The following is a 22,536-nucleotide window of genomic DNA, read 5'->3' on the forward strand; positions in this document are numbered from 1 at the left end:
AGTTTCAACGATAAGGGAGCAAAACACAAATAGAGAAGCATAGGTGTTACAACGACAACGCCTAGACAATAGACAAACAAGGAAAAAAAATCTAGGCATATCATGCTTTAAGTCGCAAGGTCTCAGCCGTACAGAGCTTGGGGAGACATTTCACCAGCAGCCATAAAGTTTGTCTCCGGGTTTCCTGTGGCCTTAGCTGCTGAGCATCGGGCCATTGTTGGCGAGCTGTATCTTAATTAGAAACGAGAGTTTACATGGATAGACGGACGAACTGTAGGGGCACATACCTCCGAGAAATGGAGTCGGTAAAATAGAAGTCATCGATAACCTTCTTGAAAGGTGCCAGGGTTGGCTGGGTGCCCTTGTTCTGTTCGACCAATTGAATCTTGCTCAAAGAGCCCAGAGAAGTTGGCTCAACGACGTCGTACCGGCGCATCACAGGGCTAATCTCTTCCATACGGTCGCGAAGTGCTTCAATGTCGTCATAGGGAAGAGGCACGTCAAGGAACTCACTGGTGGCACGGATAATCTTCCAGTCATCGCGTGCAGCGCCAGGCAACGAGGTGGCTGCACGAGTAACTTGTACACGTCCCTCAGTATTGATATATGTGCCGGACTTCTCTGTAAAGGCAGCACCTGGGAGGACAACATCGGCAAGTTGAGCACCACGATCACCATGATGTCCCTGGTAAATGACAAAAGCATCATTCGGGATCTCAGTCTGACCGACTTCATCCGCTCCGAGGAGCCAAACCATCTTGGGTTTGGTCTGAGCAACTTCTGGAGACGGTGTAGTGAAGCCAACTTCGTAGGCTGCAGCACGAGATGCAGCGCGCTGAAGAACATTGTACCCCTGCCACTCAGGGGTGTTGAATGTACTCGAATGCTTCTCTACAAAGCTGCCGACTGTCTCAAAAATCGCTTTGGCGTCCGCGTGCTCTGCGGCAGCGCTACCAACGATGATCATGGGGCGTTTGGCGGAGGCAAGCTTTTCACCGAATTTTCCTGCAAGAGTCGATTTTAAAGCGGACACATCGGAGCCAAAATGCTCAAAGTCGAAGGTACTCTCAAACTCTTCACCAACGAGCCCGATCTCGAGATCAGAGCGCAGATATTGTTTGCGGATGCGTGCGTTAAGGACCGAGGCTTCGTGGCGAGGGTTTGTAGCGACCAATAGAATGGCATCAGCCTCTTCGATACCGTAGATCTTAGAGTTGAAGAGATAACTCGAACGAACGTCAACACCGTGGGCAATGGGTGAGCTGCCACCCGGCTGATCCAAGGCAAGATTATCAGAACCAAGCTTGTTAGCTAGATCTTTCATGGCAACAAGCGATTCAGCGTCTACTAGATGCCCAGCAACAGCCTTGAATTCATTTTCCTTGAGCTGGAGTTTCTGACGAGCAGAGGAAATTTCAGTCAGTGCTTGTTCCCATGTCGCGGGGACGAACTTTCCTTCCCTGCGGATAAGAGGAGTTGTAAGCCTCTGGGTTTTCAAGCCGTCACACGCAAACCGCGATTTATCGTTGATCCATTCTTCGTTGATGTCATCGTTGAGTCTCGGAATGATCCGCATGACTTCCATGCCCCTGCTATCTATCCGGATATTGGAGCCCAAAGCATCATGGATATCAATAGATTCGGTGTGTTTCAATTCCCACGGACGAGCACGGAAAGCATAAGGCTTCGAAGTAAGTGCGCCGACAGGGCAGAGATCAATGACATTGCCGGAGAGTTCAGAATCGAGGTTCTTCTCCAGGTAGGTGCCGATCTGCATATCGTTTCCTCTGCCGGCAGTTCCGAGTTCCGGAGCACCAGCAACATCGTTCATGAATCGAACGCAGCGGGTACAATGAATACATCTATTCATAGACGTCTTGACCAAAGGTCCGATGTTCTTGTCTTCCACCGCTCGCTTGCCACCAACCTCATGGAAACGCCCACGATCGGCACCATAACGCATTGACTGATCCTGAAGATCACATTCACCGCCCTGGTCACAGATAGGGCAATCGAGAGGATGATTAGCGAGGAGAAATTCCATAACGCCCTCCCTCGCCTTGTGGACAAGCGGTGAGTTGGTCTTGACGTTCATTCCCGGCTGGACGGGCCAAGCGCACGACGCCACTGGTTTCGGTGCACGTTCAACTTCAACTAGACACATACGACCTGACGCAAGGTTAGAAAATCTTGAAGATTGACCTTTATAGGAGAACGTACAATTTCCTGCAATCATAAGCTTTCTGTTGGGATGTTAGCGGCGGACATAAACGGGACTTCCTGGGGAGGGCTGAGCATACTCGTGGTAGCAGTATCTATTGAGATTATTATTATTATTAGCAATATTTAACAGTCTTCATTGCACGCCTCTATACCTTGGAATTGTCGCGCCCGCCTTCTCGCAAGCTTGAATAAGAGCTGACCCGGCTGTGGAAAGGTGTAAGCAGGGAGAGCTAGAACGCCGTAGCCTGAGGTCAAATCACCTTCTACTGATACCTTTTTGCCATCTAAATCCATAACAATCAGCTTCAACACAGGTACAAAATTAGAAGATTAACGAAGTTATACCAATTGTGAGTTCCACTTCGGCGAGGCGAGGGGTTGTCGTCGCAAAGGACCTCAGGTAGTTGACTTTTGGGACCCGGACAGCCCGGCCGGCCGCACGAAACAACTGCGGCCGCATGCTGCGAGGAATTTTAAGGATAGGGAAGAGAAAGGGAATAATTGGAGAAAGGGATGAGTGGATGAGACGCCCAATGCAGAGCTTGAAGAGCTGATGTTCTTGGAGAGCACTTTTGGCTTGTTCGGATTCTGCCAGTCGGGGCGTCACTCGCAAATTGCCCGCCTCGCATTGGCTCGGTTATGCGGCGGATCATTTAATCCGGGCCACACCTTTGAGTCACGTTTTCTGAGGTGTTTTATCTATTTCCTTTTTTCTCTTCTTTTTCTCTTTTCTCTTTCTCATATCAAACTCATTCACGGGCATGATTATTGTAGGTGGTAGGGCTTTCTTCCATCCCTCCCCCCTCTGCTACATGTCCCAAGAACAAATGCACTGAGCTGGAGCTCCTTAAGGTTATTCTCATTTTATTGATGTGACTACCTGATGAAGGTATAGTTCTTTACTGACAGTGGCGACACTCTGCTGTATATATATTGGTGAACGAGCGCATCAGCTCTTCTTCGCTAAAATAGATACTTCTTAATATCCGAGCACTCAACTAGCAGATGTAATGGGCTTACGACGTCAGAACTCTAGGAAATTTCGTCTTGGAAATGAAGTAATCGGGTCATTAACCGGACAACCTTGGTTTCGCCATCTGCCAACTTTCTCACCGATTAAAGATATTGGGCAGCCTTAAGTGGTTGCAAACAGGGTAATTACAGGAAAGGTTCACTAAATTTTGAGACTGAAAACGTTTACTTCTATTAAGAGTCTTTCATACCAGTACATAGATATTATTTAACTCTCCCAAAACAAACACACGCAATAGAGAAAGACAGAAAAAGTGCCTTACGGCAAACTGAAGTATGTTAGACCACAAGACCAGACCCCTTCAGGGAGCAGGGCAACGACCATGAAGTTCTAGGTCGAGGCCGTCTAGGAGTCACTTGGCTGCCAAGTCGTCTCCTGCTTTGTGCCAGGTGGTAGCCACGCCCTAGTATTACTGCTTCCCCTGGGGCGGACTCGGCCTGGTCTATCATCATCCTTCTTCAGGTCGTTTGGGAAAGAATGTGTCTCGTCTAGAAACTGACGCTCACTAGTCTTCCCCGGTGGAAATACGTAGCCGTTCGAATCCCATGTTTTAGTTGTACTCCGAATGTTTAGAGGGAGTACATTTTCCTTCGTGTGAAAGTGGTCCGCGTTCGCCCTTTGGTCTGCTAGATCATCATGGCTGTTGCGATCGTATAAATATAATCCAATAAACGTAAGAGCGATGCCAATTGCCTGCATCCCAGTGGTTGAATTGCCAAACCATACTATCGCAACGACAATGACAAATACTCTCTTCACCAAAGATGCCACTGAGTAAGAAACTGGGGATATCATGGATAGCAGAACGAATGCCAGGATGTTTTGTGCAAAATGGGAGACTCCGTTGAACACAAACTCCAATAAGAGAGCACCATGATCTAAGGAGTTCTCCTTGCCTGACAGCGAGATGGATCCATCCCGCAATACATTTGAAAGTAATGGGTAACCCTCGCAGAGAACCCAGATTGGTAGCGTTAGTATGAAGGCCAATCCAGAGCAATAGCAAAGTAAATTTAACTTGTCCAATTTCCGTTGGGCTGACACTTGTGTCTCCGATTCTCCGCGCGCTGTTTCGTTGAACAGCTTCTTGGAGAAGATGTTTTGGGAAACGAAGACCAAAGCCGCAACCAATGCGCAAATTATTCCAAAGAAGTTGGTGGAAAACCCAGTGGAACAAGCAAGCATAACACCTAAAGTCAAGGGGACAAGAGATAGGTATGTAGCACTGGCATATCGGATGCGAAAGAACACGCGGTATGCTAAGACTGTAAACAAAGGAGATAGTCCCTTGATTGTATGAACCAGCGAGACCGGTATTTGGGAAGTAGCCATGGAACTTAGTATGTGGCCTGCTAGCTGAAATACTGCGAGAGGCAACGCAGTCATTATAACATCGCGCGAGGGATAACGGATACCGTTTTTGAGGGCCGGTATACTATTCCTGAGCCATGGCAGTATCTTCGAGAGATATGACAGCAGTAAGCACCATATCGACACAAACGCAAATTGCACGATCGTAAGAGTGATTGGTTTTGGGAGTGCATTCAGGATGGATTTCGACGATGTGTTTGTTAGGGCGGAGGTCATGTACCAAATGAGGCAAAGACTCTAAGCAGATGTGAGCCACGATTCCTGACGAGGCGCAAGAACGGTTCACCATACTATCAGTTTATATGACACTGGCGCCCGGAGGGCTTGGGCCAATTCTTGCGCGTTGGCGCTCACACTGGCGTTACGCGTGCGGATGGTGCTGATTGCCTCGCTGATGCTTTTCCTCGGCTTATGCTTTGAATGCCTGATTGTCCCATTCGTATACTCCGAAGCGAAATTGTTTTCTTTGCGCGGTTCCCAGCGATCATTCGGTGTATACTTGGTCGCAAAATTTGAATGAGATTCTCTTGGCCCTGCAGCTATTTCATATAGGTCGTCCTTGAATTGCGGGAACTTGTCTATCGGACTGGTAGTCATCGATTGTGAGATAAAATCAGTTGCTGGGGGCTGCAAATCCGACTGCCGTATAGAAGAGCGCCGTCCAGTACCGGTAACAATAGCTGTAGTCATTCCTAATCACTTTATAACTGGTTTTTCAGGTCCTTGTGGTAGTTCGCCCTGAGACTTAAAAAGCAGGCCTGAATGGTAAAGTCGAGCGGCCATACATACGTCCGAGGTAAAATGGACAGAAGTTGAGGAAGCCAGTCACTCAGGCTCTCTCGAATAACTTTTTCAAGGCAAATTCTCCCGTGCTGGTGGAAAGGCCGTACGAAGTCGACGGGGGGGATGTTGGAGTATCAGTATCCACTGCGGTCTTGTAACGTTTGCGGTTCCAGTACTCACTGGATGACGAATCCTTTCTGACGAATGAACACCAAGAATGGAGAACATGGTGCGGGACCACACCTTATCATTTCAATACCGAGTATACTCGGGAAAGGTTGGTCATACTACTTACGGACCATATGTGTACTTACTTTCATAGGCGGCTCGAAACTTCTGACAGGCTAAACCTGAGCCTTTAGGCGAAGGCCCAGTTAATACTACTACAGTACTGTGTACTCTGTAACATGGGTCTTATTAATCGTATACTATTGCCTAACTGGTGGTACGTACCAACTGACTGCATGTTACATGAACCTATATCATTTATTTACCACGTAAGGAATGTCAATGGCATATTCTTATTTATTTATATATCTACATTTATGTATCCATACTCTGGAATTGTGCGTTTGTTCCACGGTCAACCTTGGATCAGGTCTACTCCGTATGGCTGAGGTGGTATTGACGGTAAGACTATGTAGTTAGGACCTACTACGGACTATAGCTGCAAGCCAGTCAACATGAATTTTATATTATATGTATATATATGAACATGCCCATGACATACTACGGTAGAGTTCCTGGAGATCATTAGTGGGCTGATGAGTTTATCCGTTGACTAAAATTCTGCCAGCTTCATCATGATACCCGTCTCGATATGATTAGACCACCAAGAAGTGATACATCTTAAAGGCTATGATATATAGTAAATATGATGTTGCACCCTCCGTACATACATCAACCAGGGCGCTCTCTTTCAGAAGCGGTAAGGAGTACGGAGGTGAAATTGCCACAGTTGCCCCCAGTTCGTCCCATTGACGGCGTGGGACCGTCCCAAATATTCAACCGTCTACTCCGTACTCCTTGTAGCACCACCAATATAGATATTCATATTAAAATACCTTAATAGTAGATAGCTCTAGTACTGTTAAATGCGTTTTTTTCTGAATATAGTAGCTTACTTTGAAATTTGAGTGTAAGTCTTGAAATAGAAAGACGAGTATTCTTGGTCCTTGGATTTTTGGCTACAAGTTTGAAGTACGTAGTCTAGTTTCATGCTCCGTAGTCTTTTTGGCCACGTTACTAGGGGCTGCCAGCTCAAGGAAGTGCCAATAACTAATGTAATCGGTAAGCGAACTGAATATATAAGCGAAACAAATACTACACGCATTTTCAACGCGCCTTAATTTCTTAAACAATTTAAATATTACTTATTATATTAAAAATATCTAAATCTTTAAAATCGCGCGTTAAACTGAAAGGCAGAATCCAATTAACTATTTTAAATTTAAATTTTAGAAAAATTAAAATTAGTATATTAAAAATATACGCTATTATATAAATATTAGTCATTTAAAATTTTTTTAAAAACCTAATATAGTTAATAAGACTCTGTTTTTCTGCTCTATCTAATATTTTAATAATTTAGATACTTTTGGTAGTATGGCTAGTAGTTAAATAGGTTTAAAAAAATAGACGCGTAGAAAATACATATATTGATCTACTTACTTATATAGCCCGCTCGCTTATTAATTATATTATCAATTAATGTAATTGGTAAGTGAGTGGGCTATATAAGCGAGTGGACTACGTGCCACTATATTGAAAATTAAAATAATTAAAATACTATAAATTTAGACTTCTATATAAAAAAGTAATTCTATTAATTTAAATAGTATATATTTTATAATTCTATATATTATAGCTAAAATATTTAGATAGAGTATATTTAAAAGCTAATTTAGTAAATAAAGATCTATCTATCTATATAGCTGAGATTGCAAGTAGCGGTAGACTATAAGAGATAGAGAGTTGCCAATCTTTAAAAGATCTAGAGAATAGCTACGGTCTATATATATATAGAATTTAGTAGACTCTTAGTAGATTTATAGAGATTTTCTACTTAAAGTAGCTATTTTTTATAGTAATATATTATAGCTATAATTATATTCTTTTTTATTTAATAGTAGAATATTTCTAGATTTATATATTATTATTAATAATAGATATTATATTTAATCTTAGTATTATAAAATAATAACTACTAAATCTTTATAAAAATATAATATTTAGATTTTATTTTTTTTTATAAATTATTATTTATTATATCTATTATAGTATTTTAGTAGTAAAATATAGCTATTAATATTTAATAGAATTATTTTTTATAAATAATTTATTTAAATAGTTCTAGATAATATTAGATATACATTTATCTATTACTATTTATTATTTATTATATTATTATTATTAATTAATATAGATTTTATATTATTATTTATTTTTTTTATTTTTTATTTTATTTTTTTTATTTTTTTTTAGTATTTTTATCTTTGTTATATTTTTTTTCTAGAATATTTTATTTTTTTTATTATAATTATATTAATATTAACTATTCTTATTATTATTTATATATAAAAATATTTATAAAAAAAATTAAAAATAATAATTTATTTAATATTATTTGTAATTTTAAAAATTTTTATAATAATTTTTTAATATAGTATAAAAAATAAATAAATTTTTTTATTAAATATAAATATTTAATTTTATATATTAATAATTAATTAATTTTTATAAAATTTATTTATTTATTATTCTAAAATTAAATAACTATTTATATATTAAATAAGATTTATTATATAATTTTAATAAAAAATAATAAAATTTTAATATATTATAAAAATTAAATATTAATCTATTTATTATAGTAATATAGTACTATATCTATTATATTTTATAAAAAATATTTAAAAAATAATTTTTATAATATATATATTATATCTCTATTTTATAATAATATTATTTTTTATTTTAAAGCTTATCTAAATTATTTTATAAATAATTATAAAAAAAATTATTTAATTTAAAAAATTATTTAATTTAAAAAATTTTTATTATAATAGAAAAAATAAATTTTAATATAGATTATAATAAATATATTTTATTTTTTTAATAATATTTTATTAATAATAGTAATATTTTTATTTTCTCTAGAGATTTTTTTTTAAATTTTTTATATTAAATTTTAAATATTAAATAATATTAATATTTTAAATTCTATTTTTATTCTTTATAATTATAATTTTTTAATAGAGATTAATTAAAAGATTTTAAATTTATTTTATAATTTAATTTTATTTATTAATATTACTATATTAGCTCTAATAATTATTAAATAATATAATTTAAAATTTTTAATTTTAATTATTTTTTTTATTTAATTATATATTTATTTTTTTAACTAGTACTATTAAATATATTAATAATTTATAATTTATTTTTATTATTTATTTTAAAAATAGTATTAATTCTAAAATTTTTATAATTTTATTTAATAAATTATATATAATAGTTAATAATTTCTATAGTTTTATTATTAATTTTAAAAAAATAGATTTTAATCTATAGAAAATATTTAATAGTTTTTATATTATAGTTAATTAAATTTATTAATTATATAAAAATTATAAATAGTTTTATATTAATTTAAATATTACTAAAAATATTTTATTTTATTTTATTATTTTTAATATTATTTAAAATATTATTAATAATATTATTCTAAATTTTATAATTATATTTATTAAAATATTATCTATTATATTTAAAACTATTAAAAAATATCTTTTTTATTTCTATTTTAAAAATTATAATATTTTTTTATTTATATTTTAATTAAACTTTTTATTATTACTATATTTTAAAAATTATTTTTTTATTATATTATTTATTAATAATCTATTTATTTAGTTTAATACTATTTAAATTAATAATTCTTTTTATAAAATTATTATTATAATTAATATTAAAAATAGTAATCTAAATATATTCTATTAATCTAAAAAAAAATAAAAAAAATATAAATTTTAATTATTTTTTATAAATAATTCTATATTAATTAAAATATTAAATAAATTTTTTTTAATTATATTAAATATTAATTTTTTAATAGCTAATTTTTATAATAATACTAGAATTTATTATTATTATTTTATTTTATAATTTTTTATATTATATTTATATATAATTATTTACTATTATAGTATAACTATTATAATAGATTTTTTAAAATTTATTATATTAATATTTTATTATAATATAATTTTTTTTATTATTTTTTAGATTTTTTATAACTAATATATTATTATTATTACTATTTAATATAAATAAAATAGATCTTTTTTTAAATTTTTTAGAATAATCTATTTCTATTAGATCTTTTTTTTTATATATCTAATATATTATTTTATAATTTATTTTACTATAATATATTATTAATTTTCTTTTTTTATATTTTTTTATCTATATACTAAATAATTTTTTAATTATTTTAATATTTTCTATTTTTTATAGATTATTATTAAAAAATTAATATAAAATAATAAAATAGATTCTATACTATTAATAATTTAATATATTTTTATTAATTTTTAATATTTAACTTTATTTTTTTTAAATATTAATTTAATAATATTAATATTTATAATTTTTATAAATTATCTATTTAAATAACTATTAATTATTTTTTATTAATAAAATTATATAAAATATAATTTTCTAATTTTTTTAATATATAAATATTTAATATATATATTTTAATTATTTTATAAAATCTAAATATTTATTTTATAATTTTTAAAAATTTTTATTATATATTAATATCTAGTTATTTATTTTAAAACTATATAATAAGATTGTATTATTTTATATTTTTTATTATTTAATTATATATATTAATAAATATTTATTTATTAATATTTTAATATATATTATAGATTAAAATCTATTTTTTAAATTATTATTTCTATTTTTTTTATTTTTTAATAGTCTTAAATAAACTTTATATAATAAATAAAATAGATTTATTTTTAATATTATATAATAATAAATAAAATAGATTTATTTTTAATATTATATAATAATAAATAAAATAGATTTATTTTTAATATTATATAATAATAAATATATATTATAAATATTATTTATAATAAATATTTATTTTTTTATTAATAGTTTTTACTATTATTTTTACTACTATTTATTTTATAATCTATTAATTATTATTAAAAATTATTAATAGTTAATTAATAAAATTAATATTTTATTTTTAAAAAAATTTAATATTTTTTTATTTAGTACTATAGTTATTTATATTTAAAATTTTTCTAGAGATTTAATAATATTTAATAATTTAAATAATTATATATTATATTCTATGTATTCTTTATTATTAAAAGCTATTAATTTTTATATTTAATAATTTTTAATAATTTTAAATATTCTAGATATTTAAATTATATATATAAATTGTATATTAATTTATTATATTTAATTAATTTAAAATAAAAAATTATTATTTTTTAAATATAGAAATAGTTTTAAATTATATTTATTTTTAATATTTATAAATAAAAATCTACTACTATATTATTTAATTAATTTTATTAATTATTATTTATTTAATAGAGAGCTATTTTTTAAATATTAAATTATTATCTATTATTATTTAATTTTTTTAAAAATTTTAATTAATATATTTAGTTATAATATAAAGTACTTTACTATATTAATAAAATTTTATTTTATAAAATTAAATTTTTTATTTAATATATTATATATTATAGTCTTTTTTTTATAATATTAAATCTTTAAATTATATTTTTAAAATTTTTTAATTTAATAAATAAAATATTATAAACTATTATAATCTATTATTATTATTATAATAATATTATTTTTAATATAGTATTTCTATATTTAAATTATTTTTTTAACTATAAATAATTTTTTTTATATTAAATAATTTTATTTTATAAAATTTAATTTTTTATTATTAAATATTATTAAATATAGTTCTCTATTTATTTTTATTTAAAATAAAATTATTTTTATAATCTATTTAAAAATATTAGTTTTAATATAGAAAGATTTCTATATATTAATTATTATTAAAATTAATATAATTATAAATATTTTTTTAAGTTTTTTAAAAATAAATTTATAAAATATTAATTAAATAATTAATTAATATTTATTAATATATATTATTATATTATTTTTTTAAATAATTTATATAATAATATTATAATCTTTATAAATAATTATATAAAATATCTATAATATATTATAAATTTTAAAAATTAATATATTTTATATATATTTTAAGATTATAACTATTTTTTAATAATACTTAGTTTTATTAATATAAAGTATATTTCTTCTCTATTTATTATATAATTATAGAATTTTAGCTTTTTTTAAAAAATATATATATTTATTTATTTATATATATAGTTTTTTTATAGAATATTTAAAATAATATATAAATATTTTTTATATTTTTTTTATAAATTTAAAAAAATTAGAATATTATTAAAATATATATAGAATATTTCTATATATAGTAATAAAATCTAGTTTATTATAATTTAAAAAATATAGTAAACTATTTAAATTTTTTAAAAATAATATTAAATATTATTTTTAATATTAATAATTTATTAATTTTAATTTATTAATATTTTAATAAAAAATTAATTTTAAATAAATATTTAGTCTTTTTTATTATATTAATAAATTCTTAAATTTTAGATAATAGATAGCTATTTTTTACTATTATTTTATTTAATATATAGTAATTAATATATATTTATTATTTTTTTTAGATTTTTTTATAAAAATTATAGAGAATCTTTATATAAAAATAGATAATTATATTAAATTAATTTTAATTATTATTTTAATTTATATTTTAAATTTTATAAGCTTTTCTAATAATAAAAAATAAATATTAATATTTATTAGTAATATATTATGTATATTAATTTTATAAATTAATCTTTTTTTAATAAAAATTTTATAGATAGCTTTTTTTTAAATTATTATTATATTTAAAAATTATAGATTTTATTTCTATTTTAAAATCTACTTTCTTTATAATTTAAATAAAAAAAAGGTATATTTTATCTTTTTTTTTATTATTTTTATAATTATTTATATTAAAATAAAATTTAGTAATATTTTGTTTATTTATATATAATATATAGAATTTATTAATTAAATTCTATAAAATTTATTTTAATTATTTTATAATATTATTTTAAATATTTACTAGTTAATATATAAATTAATATTTTATAATTAATCTTTTTTAAAAATAAAATTATATTTTTTAAATTTAATAATTTAAATATTAATTTTTTTAATTATTTTTTAAATTTTAAAAATAAAATATATATATTATTAGTCTCTATTTTTTTAATTAGAAAAATTTATTTTTAAAAATATTTTAATTTATTTTTATAATTAAAGATTTTTTTTATTAAAGTTTATATAATAAATATATAACTAGCTTTAGAATTTATTAAAATATATATTATAAATTATATTAAATTATATTTAATTATTTTTTTATAATAAAATATAATATTTTTTAAAATATATAAATATCTACTATATTTATATAAAATTTTTAAAAAAATTATATTTATAGTTTTTTTTTTAATAAATTTAAGATTTTAAACTAGTCTATATTATTAGAAAAGATTTTTTTTATTTAATTAATTAATATTTTTTTATTTAATAATTTTAATTTTTTTTAATATATTTTTTTTTTAATTTTAAATAGTAATTTTTAGTAAAATATTCTAATTTATTATAATTATAATATTTTTAATTATTTCTATATTTTTTACTATATTTTTTTCAACTATTTTTATTATAAGATTTTAAAAAATTATATCTATTAGCTTTATATATAGTATTAAAATTTATTAAATTTATTTATTAATTATTAATTTTTAATAATTCTCTATTATTTAATTTAAAATAATAAATATTTTTAAATATAATCTTTTTTTATTTATATTAAATAAATTTTTTTATTATAGTATTAAAAATCTTTAAAAAATTTATTTTTTTAATTTATTTTATTTATAGACTTTTCTTTATTTATATAATAAAATAATAAATATAAATATATTCTATAAATAAAAATAATAAATAAATTATAGTATTAATATAAATACTAGTATAAATTTATATTAATTTTATTTTTTAAAAATATTTATTATAGATTTTTTATTATTTATTTTTATTTTAATATTTATTAAAATTATTATAAATTTATTTTTTAAATTTTTTAAATATAATAATAAAATTTCTATTTTTATTAAAATATATTATTTTTTTATTTTTTAATTTTTTTAAATAATTTTAATAAACTTTTATTTAATAATAATAATTTTTTTAATTTTAAAGACTTTTTTCTATATAAAAATTTATTTATTTTTAAAATATTAATTTATTTTTTATAGCTATTTATTTACTATTTTATTTTTGAAATAACTATTATACTTTAAAATCTAATTAAAATTAAAAACTTTTTAATAAAAGTAATTATTTATTTATAATAAAACTTTAAATATTTTAATTTTTTTTATTTTAATTATTAAAATATTATTATTTAATATATTTATTAATAAAAAATTTTATAGAGTAGTAAATAAAATATTAGATTATCTTTTCTATAATTTATTTAATGGCGAGATTTACTATTTACTATACTATAGATTCTACTATTTAAATATATTATTCTACTATTTATATCTATTTTTTTTATTAATATAATTAGTATTTTAAATATAATTTAAATTTTTTTATTATTAATTATTTTTTTATTTATTTAATTAACTATAAAAGATTAAGTTACTATAAAAATTATAATAAAAAATTTAATTATTATAGTAATTATTAAAAATTTTATAATTATTTAAATAATTACTATTAATTTTAAAAAAATTATTATTTATTTATTTTAATAATATTTTAAATAATAGCGTTTTTCTAATAAATTTTAATATTAGATTATTTAATTAATAAGATCTTTTTTTTTAATTATATACTATTTTTTATAAATAGCTTAACTAATAATATTATTTAGCTTTTTATTAAGATTTATTATATTTTTTTATAACTATAAATAGAGTGGTACAGGTAACCCGATAAACCCGACCCGAACCCGCCCCAACCCGGCTCCCGGTTCGAGTCGGGTTCTAGAGCCAAAACCCGACCTAAATCTAGAAAACCCGCCCCGACCCGAAAAAGGTCATGTGATCTAAAAATCTAGAAAATCTAGATTTTTTTTATATTTCTATATAGATCTAGATTATATATATATATATATATATAAAATATCAATTCAATATATATAGAAATGGTAGAGATATAGAGCTTTTAAAATCACTATACTAGGCCAAATTAGGTAAGGTATCTGATTAATAAGCGACGCCTTACCTAACTAGGTTTAGCCTGTGGCTTGGCGGGGCCCCAACGAGTCGGGTTGATCTAGATTGGCCCGGGTTCGGGGTCGGGGCGGGTCCTAGATCTCGAACCCGAAACCGGCCCGAATACCACTCTAACTATAAAATTTAATTAAATATTATAAAACTATATTAAATAAAATTAATACTCTATCTTTAAATTTAAATATATTACTAGATAAAATTATAAATAGTAATAGATTATAAAAGATAAAGAGTTATTAATTTTTAAAAGATTTAGAAAATAGCTATAGTCTATATATATATAGAATCTAGTAGACTTTTAGTAAGTCTATAAAGATCTTCTATTTAAAGTAGCTATTTTTTATAGCAGTATATTATAGCCATGATCACATAGCTTTATCTATTTAATTTTAATGCTTTATAAAAATTTAAGCTTTAGATATTAATATATCTTTTTTAAAAGTAATTTATTTAATAGAGTGTTTTTATTTTTTAAACTATTTTTTATATATAATTTAGTATTACTTTAATTAATACTTTAATTATAAGCGCTCTACTGATATATTACTATCTATAGATAATAGGCCTATAAAGTATAGTTAGTTAATAGACTTTAGAAATATAGTACTAGAAGACTTAAGATTATTTAATATTATATAATAATCTTTCTATCTAGTATAATAAAATAAATTATTTAAAAATTAAAATTCTCTATATAATTTTAATATAAATATATTTATATATTATATAAACTAATAGTCTATTAATAATTTATTTATATAGAATTTAGTTATTTAAAATAATTATTATTATAACTATTCTTTTTCTAAAAAAATAAATTATTTTAGTATATAATTAAATTTTAAGATATTTAATATTTTATTTTAATAAATTATATAATATAAAATATATTTTATTAAAAATATTTAATAATAAAATTATAGAAATCTAATATATTATTTTATAATAGTTTTAAATAATTAAAATATTAATAGAATATTTTTAAAATAAAAGTAATCGAAAAACTTTTTTTTTATTTTTTTATTCTACTTTACTTTATTTGATATTATACAACCCTAGGAAGTAATGGAGCCTTTCAATAATAATTTACCAAATACTAGATCATTATCTACAATTGCCTGAGAGAAGATGCTCTTATGATCATTTGGGATATAGACACGAGAATAAAGCTCATAGTAGTTCTCTCCCTCTCTCCCTTTTCTTTTCTTTTCTTTCCAGGGAAAGATCCTTTTGGGCTTTGAGCATACTAAACTGAAAAGTTTAGGGAATCACACCTAAAGTGAGCGTGATATATCATATAATAGCAATTAAAGTAACAATCATAGAAAACTGGCCTAATTCAAATATGATTGACGATCATACCTTATTACTATTTCCTAATTATTGAAGTCTCCCTGAAGAAAGAGAGAGAGGGAGAAGCCCTCTTTCACCGCTGCCGTCCAGAGACAGGTTTATTGGCCTGAATGTAGCCTACTTGAAAGGATATAAAAATTTTCTACAAATAGGATTCTATATACTCTTTCTTCTTCTTCTTCTTCTTTTTTGTTTCTTTTGGCGAGGGAATGGCATGGTTTGCCTTGGGAGTAGCATTGCGGTAAAGAACATAAATGATGAGATAGATTGAGCAATTCAATAACTGCTACCTATCCTAATTAGTCGTCTCTTAGAGTGTGAAAGACCTGGAGGCAGCTTTCAATTCTAAATATATCTCTGTCAATCTAACCGAATAACTCTCTCAGGCTTCAACCTATCCGTACCCCAAGTCTTATATAGTTACATGTTCTGCGTTGCCCTTGGATCCTCCTCCATTCGAAAGAAAGAAAGAAAGAACGAACGGACGAAGGACACTTCCCAGCACGGTATGGATTCATGAAGCAACCTATAATTCTACGCAACTTCTGTCTAGGACTAACTGAAGGAATCTTCCTCCAAAACTCTGGTAATGACCTGATCTCACTAAGCTTGGGCTGTCAGTACTATTGGCACCACTAGTAGTAGTAGTGTTACTTCTGCCGTTTCCGGGAGGGTTTCCTCAGCCAGAATTCTGTGTTTTGCTATGAATGTACTTACTTAAAGTTGTTTACATTTGGGGAGCTGCCAGTCTTGAGGGCCACGGAAGGTACGACTTGGAAACATGTCGATGATATTGATCGGTTCGGCCTACATATATCGCAAAATGGCTATACTGATGTGGATTACTATTTGAACAGAGAAGTTAGCGTTGGTAATTATATAAACTACTAGTTTATTTCATGTTATGAGGCCGGTGTACTACATCATGGCTTATTGGTCTACTGCAGGGGAGCTCGGCTCAGGACATTGCCTTCACTGAAAAGTCTCTTTGATTACAATATATAAAGTATATAGAAAGGAGGAACAGAGACTTTTAGGTAAAATGTCCGGGTATTGGTGAGCAAAGAGACTGATAATTGTAGCCTGGAGCAGGTGACATCATAGCTAGTATCAGTGCAGCTGCTATGGTAGATTAATTTATATCAGAGATCTTGCTAGATGCGGACGAGTATCACTAGGAAGTTCTGATGTATACTGGACAGGTCATAAACAGCCATAAGGTATCCTTTCCGACGGTAGTCTTCCTGTTCCCTTTTTTGGGTCATTCTACTAATACTACCAACTCTTATGTGAGGTGTTCTCTATGGATTAGTACTTCCTCCCACTTCCCTAGAGGCTAGCGCACTCTTCCACTTGGTCCCCATCGTTACTTCCCAATACCATACATCAATGATCTGTTTTTTTTTAGCGTCCATGTACCAATCTTTCCTTCGATCTTGTCTCTTCCCATCTATCTCGCGTCTCTTTCCTCACCAAAGATAAAGTCCATCTCTTCGCTTACTGTCACCTTTTAAACATTTGCTCCAACCTCAGTTTGTCGTTATATGTGAGAAGAAATTGGATTTCACAGTGTCGTTTCTGTCCAACAGCGTGATCGTGGTTACATTGTTGTTTGTTTAGAAAGGCTTCCATCGACTATCTAGGCAGATATGTCTCTGCTGTCTACCGGGTCTCCTACAACCGGCCGCAGACTCTCCGAGACTAAGTTACTCTCCAACGATGGACAAGCATCATCGTTTGGACATGAAGCATCCGTAAGTACCGCGGACGGTAAGGGTGCAACTATTCAATAACAACCACGTTTCACACTAGAACAATAAGCACTTGAACGCTTCTAATAGCACCCCCGATCCTCTGATATCCTCCAAGCTTGGAAGCTTTCAACCCTCGGTTGGTGAATTCAATGATATCCCATCGAACAAGGTCAGGTTTCTTCCAAGGAAAAGAAAACAACTTTATGAAGGTCAAAATGTCTCACAATCCCAGAAGCAGAAGTTGGAGCATCCAAAATCCATCTCTCCAATTGATAACTCTGAGATGGGAAAACTACTGGCTAGACTCTCCCCAAAGCCTCAACCACCAGGTATCAAGCTCTCCATGAACCAAGGAATCCTTACAAGGCTCTCCGAGCAGCAAAGCTTGCTTGGTCGCCAGAGGCGTACTTTTTATAGCAACAATGAGGGCTTAGAAGCACATGATGGAACCAACAAATCTGCTAAAATAATCTCGGGGCCAGTCCAGTCTCTTGCCCAAGATCTAGCCCTCCCGGATGCCACAAACACTGATACATCTGAAGTGCTTCGCCTAAAGCAGGAACTACTTGCTGCAAACTCAAGAATTGCACTTCAAGAACAAGAGCTTGCACAGACTCGCGTAATCAAACACACACTGGACCAAGCCCTTGGTCCTCCTTCCGAAGTTGATTTTAATGTCCGGGAGGTCACGGAGCAGACGATCAGTGATTTACAAGATGTCTTCAACGCTTCAAATCCAACTTTCAGTCAGCTTCAGGATGGATGGAGTGGCCCAGATGACTCTCAATCAGACATTTCTGACGCGCTTTCCACGGGAGCATACAGCCGGTCGCGAGGATTCTGGATCCCCCCAATTCAGCAGAGGCTTAATATGAATATGCCTAACCCAATTACTGATAAAGCTTACGGCGAGCCAATATCAATGCCTAATAATTTCTATAGCCAAAATTTGAGCAGGCCTTGGGGGAACCCGCTTCCCGATACTGGTGTTTCTGCAAACACTTCATCTCAGTCTCATCGTGTGTTCTCTGGGCCGCTGACTGGAGCTTGCAGTTTTGACACACGCCTTTCCAGCGAGCAAAGTAGGTATGCTTCGGGCTCAGGCGTCGGGCCACGCCGGTCTATCACACAAGCCAACCGCGGTGGATCTTGTTTTCCAACGCAGCACTCTCCTTGGGGAACGTTCGCTGCCAGCTCTCCGAGTATTCAGGCGCCTAGATCACCTGTGAACCGGCAAAACAGCACATATCAACAAATCGGATTGTATCCTATACCGCCTTATTATCATCAACAACCTGTTGGAACTCCCCTCTCCCCCACAGCCTCTGAGTTTACTTCTTCCGGCGCGACTGCACCACAATGGACATCTTCAGCCGTGAGGAGTACCTAATCTTGTATTCTTAGCACATGCTCACGCTTGTAGGTCGGTGTGGGCTCTACTCATACGTACATTTCGCCTCTCGAACCACTTAATTACCGCAGGCTCCTCGACAAAAACGTCTCTTGTGATTGGAGGTACATTGTTGATAAAATTGTTTGCAACAACGATCAACAGGCTTCAATTTTCCTACAGCAGAAACTCAAAGTTGGGACAGCTGAGCAGAAGTATGAAATTATAGAGGCCATAGCGCATCAAGCATATCCCCTAATGATTAATCGTTTTGGCAACTTTCTTGTTCAGCGCTGTTTTGAGCACGGCACACCTGAACAAATAGTTGCCATTGCAAATGCAATAAAAGGTAATACATTGAGCCTTAGCATGGATCCCTTTGGCTGCCATGTAATCCAAAAGGCATTCGACTGTGTCCCTGAAGAGCATAAAGCTGTTATGGTCCATGAACTTTTACGCAGAATTCCAGAAACAGTGATCCATCGGTATGCTTGTCACGTCTGGCAGAAACTTTTCGAGTTACGATGGAGTGGTGAACCTCCGCAGATTATGGCCAAGGTTAACGAAGCATTGCGCGGAATGTGGCATGAAGTCGCTTTAGGGGAGACGGGAAGCTTGGTGGTACAGAACATCTTTGAGAATTGTGTGGAGGATGAAAAAGTAAGAGTTTATCCCACTGCTATTCTGAGCGAGCAGATCCCATAAACCGAGAAGACAGCCAACACACAGCCGACATAACACTCATGGAGAAGGAAGGAAGGGGCTTTGGGTATACCTGGCAGAGCATGCTGACGAGCCCTTAGCGTCCGGCCATAGAAGAAGTGCTAACCAAGATCGACCTACTTGCTCACGGCCAGTTTGGTAACTGGTGCATTCAACACATTTGCGAGCATGGAGCACCTCATGACAAGAATCGTGCGATTGAGCATATCCTCCTGTGGTCTGTTGACTATAGCATGGATCAATTTGCTTCTAAGATAGTGGAAAAATGCTTAAAGATCGGTGGCTCTGAGTTCCTAGACCGCTACCTTACTCGAGTGTGTACTGGTCGTACTGATCGGCCAAGAATGCCATTGATTGACAGTAAGTCGCGAAACTCCAAGCTCGCTCAAGGGTTGGTCCTAAACGATAGATAGTTGCTGGGGACCAGTATGGGAACTATCTCATCCAGTGGATCCTTATGAACGCCGCGCTTCATCAACGTGAGCTAGTTGCGAGTCATATCAGGTATGTTTAGTTGTCTAGTTTATAACAACAGCTCTAATTCTCCCTTAAAGGAAACATATGGTTTCTTTGCGTGGGTCTAAATTTGGTTCTCGTGTGGCCATGCTCTGCTGCAACCCGTCTCATATTACACGCCCTGGACCAGGTGCTGGCATGCAGGTCGGTCGTTTCACGAACTTCAATGATGATAGATACCAAATCTCAGGTCAGAATGGGGGCCGATTTAATCGTGCAAGCCAATGGAACCCTAACTACCCACCATTCCGCTAAGGTCGACAGCAAAAACCTTTGCAAACGATGGTTCAATTGCCCGTAACTTAAGCCTCGGGACTAACAAAAGCTGGGTCTGTGGTGCTCTATGCACAGGTATACGACTGATACAATATAGTATTCAACTTAGTATTCTACGGCGCTCTGGACTAGGGTTTCGCAGCGCTTTAGTCATATTGTGCAGGCAGTATCTACATAGGACTGACTGATAATGAGCGGTCCTCACAACGTTCTGCACTCCGTGCTCCATGTATTTAAAGTTAAGACCCTTTTCTGTGTTTCAGCTTCACGAAAGAACAAAGCATTTTCATGAAATGGCTACAGTGTACCAGAAGAAAATTTTTTTCAAGGCTGGTTATAGTGCGGGAGATTTGGTTTCCAGAAGCAAGCAACATTGCTTGTGGAGACTCAACTTTTGTGTGCCATATCTGATCACTCATTAATCCCCAGTGTTATGTTATTCTTTCAAACCCAGAATAGTCTACAATCACTGACCAAGACCTCGTGACATAAGTTTGATAAAAGATATCTACTTCTGGATCGCTGAGGTCGCTTACATCTCGCTAAGATACTAAGGGCCCTAAGTTGGTGGTAGGGGTTCTCATGCCCCAGACTTTCATGCCGCCCCAGTCGAGTCTAGGTCTGAGAAGTTTCACTCACTTCATCCTTTTCCCAAGGCTTCCGCCTCCTCGGCTTGGTGCTTGGTGTGTCATGGCCCGTTAATATGGTGTCTGGTATCTGCTGAATACCAGGGACTGGTTGGCCAGTCGTGATAAGCTCCACGATATGAGCAAAGGAGGAAGGGTATGTAGGTTCCTGAACAGGTGTAGATGTTTGGTTGATATGATCCGTTGATATATGTGTGTCAGCCACTGGTGCATTGAAATGAGGCGGCGTGGTGCCAGTCTTCTCATTTCCAGACAAAATGTCTGAATGCAACCACGCCTTATAGGTCGCAAAGTTCACAGGATGTGCGAGCTTTTCTTTTCTATTGACAGATCAACGGATAGTGAGTTAGCTCCACTATTGGCACCTGCAAGAGCTAGGAATACTGGATATACCAGTGCTTGTTTCTTTTGTTTTGTTATTTTCTTGCATACCTTGAAAAATAGAAGCATTTGGCTTGTAAGACAAGGTCGTCGATGCGGCCGATCTCTGTTTCAGTTGCAGGGGTATCCGGGTGACCGAGTATAATCGCAAGGCCTTTTGCAAACTCGCGATCCGTGTGGAACGGATAATATCTGAGTTTTTCATATACTTCAATTTCGACTTGAGTTGCAGAAATAGAGTTCCCAGGGTCTGCTGCACTGTGTGTTGTCCCCACGGGCAGCTGGGTTGAGAGGTTATTGTTGACGGCAGAGGGAGTATCCATGAGGGATCAGAGTCGGATTCCACTCCGAAGACGAAGAAGATAGGCAAAGATGTATTTTTATCTGTTCTATTTTCAGTTTCCTTTTTCTCTCAACGTATGATTACTGATTGTTGAAGGAAACTGCGGTGCATAGGTGTTAACTGTTCAACAGCGATAAGATTTGCGATTAGCCGAGGCTTAAAGCTATGGTGAGTAAAGATCACTTTCGGTGGGGGAAGCCTCATTTAGAATATTCAGTACCGACCCCAAATAAGCAAAACTCATGAATTTATAGTTTTATCTTACAATGATGC

At 30.8% G+C, this 22,536-nt stretch overlaps 4 protein-coding genes across 4 annotated transcripts; 1 reads left to right on the top strand and 3 right to left on the bottom strand.

The window, feature by feature from the left end:
- Positions 1 to 122: 122 nt before the first annotated feature.
- On the bottom strand, positions 123 to 2,683 carry F9C07_2232793 (putative NADH-ubiquinone oxidoreductase, subunit G; the record flags this gene model as incomplete). Its single annotated transcript, XM_071509920.1, has 7 exons — positions 123 to 225; positions 288 to 2,169; positions 2,221 to 2,243; positions 2,301 to 2,315; positions 2,376 to 2,427; positions 2,484 to 2,507; positions 2,569 to 2,683. 7 exons carry the CDS (start codon positions 2,681 to 2,683, stop codon positions 123 to 125), a joined length of 2,214 nt encoding a protein of 737 aa, XP_071366515.1.
- A 262-nt stretch (positions 2,684 to 2,945) lies between these two features.
- On the bottom strand, positions 2,946 to 6,599 carry F9C07_2158202 (glucose-6-phosphate/phosphate and phosphoenolpyruvate/phosphate antiporter). The gene is made up of 2 exons (XM_071509275.1): positions 4,919 to 6,599; positions 2,946 to 4,864 (listed from the first exon to the last, which is right to left on the bottom strand). The coding sequence occupies exons 1-2, from the start codon at positions 5,315 to 5,317 to the stop codon at positions 3,602 to 3,604; spliced, it is 1,662 nt and encodes a 553-aa protein (XP_071366516.1). The 5' UTR covers positions 5,318 to 6,599; the 3' UTR covers positions 2,946 to 3,601.
- An 11,283-nt stretch (positions 6,600 to 17,882) lies between these two features.
- F9C07_2106718 (pumilio-family RNA binding repeat protein) lies at positions 17,883 to 20,871 on the top strand (the record flags this gene model as incomplete). Its single annotated transcript, XM_071509012.1, has 6 exons — positions 17,883 to 17,987; positions 18,046 to 19,362; positions 19,411 to 20,037; positions 20,181 to 20,460; positions 20,514 to 20,604; positions 20,655 to 20,871. 6 exons carry the CDS (start codon positions 17,883 to 17,885, stop codon positions 20,869 to 20,871), a joined length of 2,637 nt encoding a protein of 878 aa, XP_071366517.1.
- A 636-nt stretch (positions 20,872 to 21,507) lies between these two features.
- On the bottom strand, positions 21,508 to 22,243 carry F9C07_2244380 (uncharacterized protein; the record flags this gene model as incomplete). Its single annotated transcript, XM_071510031.1, has 2 exons — positions 21,508 to 21,859; positions 21,972 to 22,243. 2 exons carry the CDS (start codon positions 22,241 to 22,243, stop codon positions 21,508 to 21,510), a joined length of 624 nt encoding a protein of 207 aa, XP_071366518.1.
- Positions 22,244 to 22,536: the final 293 nt, after the last annotated feature.

Source organism: Aspergillus flavus, chromosome 4, assembly GCF_009017415.1.
Source record: "Aspergillus flavus chromosome 4, complete sequence".
Lineage (NCBI taxonomy): Eukaryota > Fungi > Ascomycota > Eurotiomycetes > Eurotiales > Aspergillaceae > Aspergillus > Aspergillus flavus.